The sequence below is a fragment of the Aegilops tauschii genome, chromosome 6, assembly GCF_002575655.3.
Source record: "Aegilops tauschii subsp. strangulata cultivar AL8/78 chromosome 6, Aet v6.0, whole genome shotgun sequence".
In the NCBI taxonomy this organism is placed as follows: Eukaryota; Viridiplantae; Streptophyta; class Magnoliopsida; order Poales; family Poaceae; genus Aegilops; species Aegilops tauschii.
This window is the reverse complement of record NC_053040.3, coordinates 430,637,043-430,638,964: the sequence shown is the minus strand read 5'-3', so window position 1 is coordinate 430,638,964 and position 1,922 is coordinate 430,637,043. Positions and strand designations below refer to the sequence as shown.

Sequence of the window (1,922 nt, the reverse complement as noted above, 5' to 3'; positions counted from 1 at the left end):
TCAGCACGGTCCTCACGGTGGAACGGAAAGAACAAGGCAAAGCCTTCAAGCTCCAGCGACCAGTCTACTACATCTCTGAAGTCCTCACGCCTTCGAAGCAAAGGTATCCGCATTATCAGAAGCTAGTATAAGGAATTTATCTAACTGCAAAGAAGGTGCCACATTATTTTCAAGAACACTTGGTCACGGTGATAAGTGACGCTCCTCTATCAAGGATCATGAACAATAGAGATGCCACTGGCCGAGTGGCCAAGTGGGCCATTGAGCTACTCCCGCTGGACATCAGGTTTGAAGCCAAGAAGGCCATCAAGTCGCAAGCCCTGGTAGATTTCCTGTTCGAATGGATTGAGCAAGAACAGCCTGTCCCGAGTGTTCCCGAACACTGGTGGATGTTCTTCGACGGCTCCAAGATGCTTAACGGCTCCGGGGCCGGAGTGGTCTTGGTGTGCCCTAAAGGCGATCAACTCAGTTACGTTCTTCAGATTCACTTCGACTCCTCCAACAACGAAGCTGAATACGAAGCTCTCCTATATGGGTTGCGAATGGCAATCTCTCTGGGGATTCGCCGACTGATGATCTATGGCGACTCGGACCTAGTGCTGAATCAAGTCATGAAGGAATGGGACATCCGTAGTCCGGCAATGACTAGCTACTGCAACGCCGTCAGAAAATTAGGAAAACACTTTGAAGGGCTGGAGCTCCATCATGTGCCACGAATCAAGAACCAAGAAGCTGACGACTTGGCCAAGATGGGCTCCACTCGGAAGGCGATGCCCAAGAATGTGTTTCTCGAACACTTGCACTCTCCCACAATCAAGGAAGACCCTTTTGTGGAGGAGCCCCCGCAACCAGTCGGTCCTTCCAATCCGACTGAAGTAGACGTTCCTGCAATAATTGATTTGGTTCAAGAGATCCTGGTCATCACTCTCGAGTGGACTGAGCCATACCTGGCGTACCTGCTCAGGCAGGAACTCCCAGAAGATGAGGATGAAGCTCGACAGGTCGTCCATCGATCCAAAGCATTCACAGTCATGGGAGATCTACTGTACAAAAAAGGTACGACTGGAGTCACTCTGCGGTGCATATCCCCGGAGGAAGGGCAACAAATACTGCAAGAGATTCACTCGGGAACATGCGGGCATCATGCGTCCTCTCGGACCTTGGTCGCCAAAGCATTCAGAGCCGGATTCCATTGGCTCCGAGCCAATGAGGCCGCCCGAGACATAGTGGATCAATGCGTCGGGTGCCAGTTCTATGCAAACCAGTCGCACAAGCCGGCGTCCGCCCTGAAGACTATCCCCGTCACTTGGCCATTCGCTGTCTGGGGACTCGACATGGTCGGCCCTCTCCGGACCGGGGCGAGTGGCTTCACTCACCTATTGGTAGCAGTGGACAAATTCACTCAATGGATCGAGGCTAAACCCATAAAAAAGCTGGACTCAGCTATTGCGATTCAGTTCATCAAGGAGATTATCTTCCGATTCGGAGTCCCGCACAACATCATCACCGACAATGGGTCGAATTTCGACTCAGACAAGTTCCACGGGTTTTGTTACACCCAGGGCACTCGGGTCGATTACGCCTCCGTGGCGCACCCGTAGTCAAATGGGCAAGCCGAGAGGGCAAATGCACTCATACTTCAAGGATTGAAGCCTCGACTCATGCGTGATCTGACCCATGCGGCAGGAGCCTGGGTGACCGAGCTGCCGTCGGTCCTCTGGGGCCTGCGCACGACCCCAAATAGATCCAGGAACCGCACCCCATTTTTTATGGTGTACGGGTCAGAAGCGGTCTTGCCGAGTGATCTGCTCCATAACTCCCCCCGAGTGGATCTTTACTCGGAAGCTGAAGCCGAGGAAGCAAGGCAGGATGGCTTAGACCTTTTGGAGGAAGAAAGTGAGCTTGCGCTTATAAGATCAACA

The 1,922-nt window shown here is 52.7% G+C and overlaps 1 protein-coding gene across 1 annotated transcript; it reads left to right on the top strand.

The window, feature by feature from the left end:
• Nucleotides 1-218: 218 nt before the first annotated feature.
• LOC109778220 (uncharacterized) lies at nt 219-1,601 on the top strand. Its single transcript, XM_020336772.1, has one exon. The coding sequence runs from the start codon at nt 219-221 to the stop codon at nt 1,599-1,601; it is 1,383 nt and encodes a 460-aa protein (XP_020192361.1).
• The last annotated feature ends 321 nt before the right edge of the window (nt 1,602-1,922 follow it).

Excerpts from the sequence above, each read along its gene's own strand:
- LOC109778220 (XM_020336772.1), top strand. The coding sequence starts at position 219 with ATGAACAATAGAGATGCCACTGGCCGAGTGGCCAAGTGGGCCATTGAG.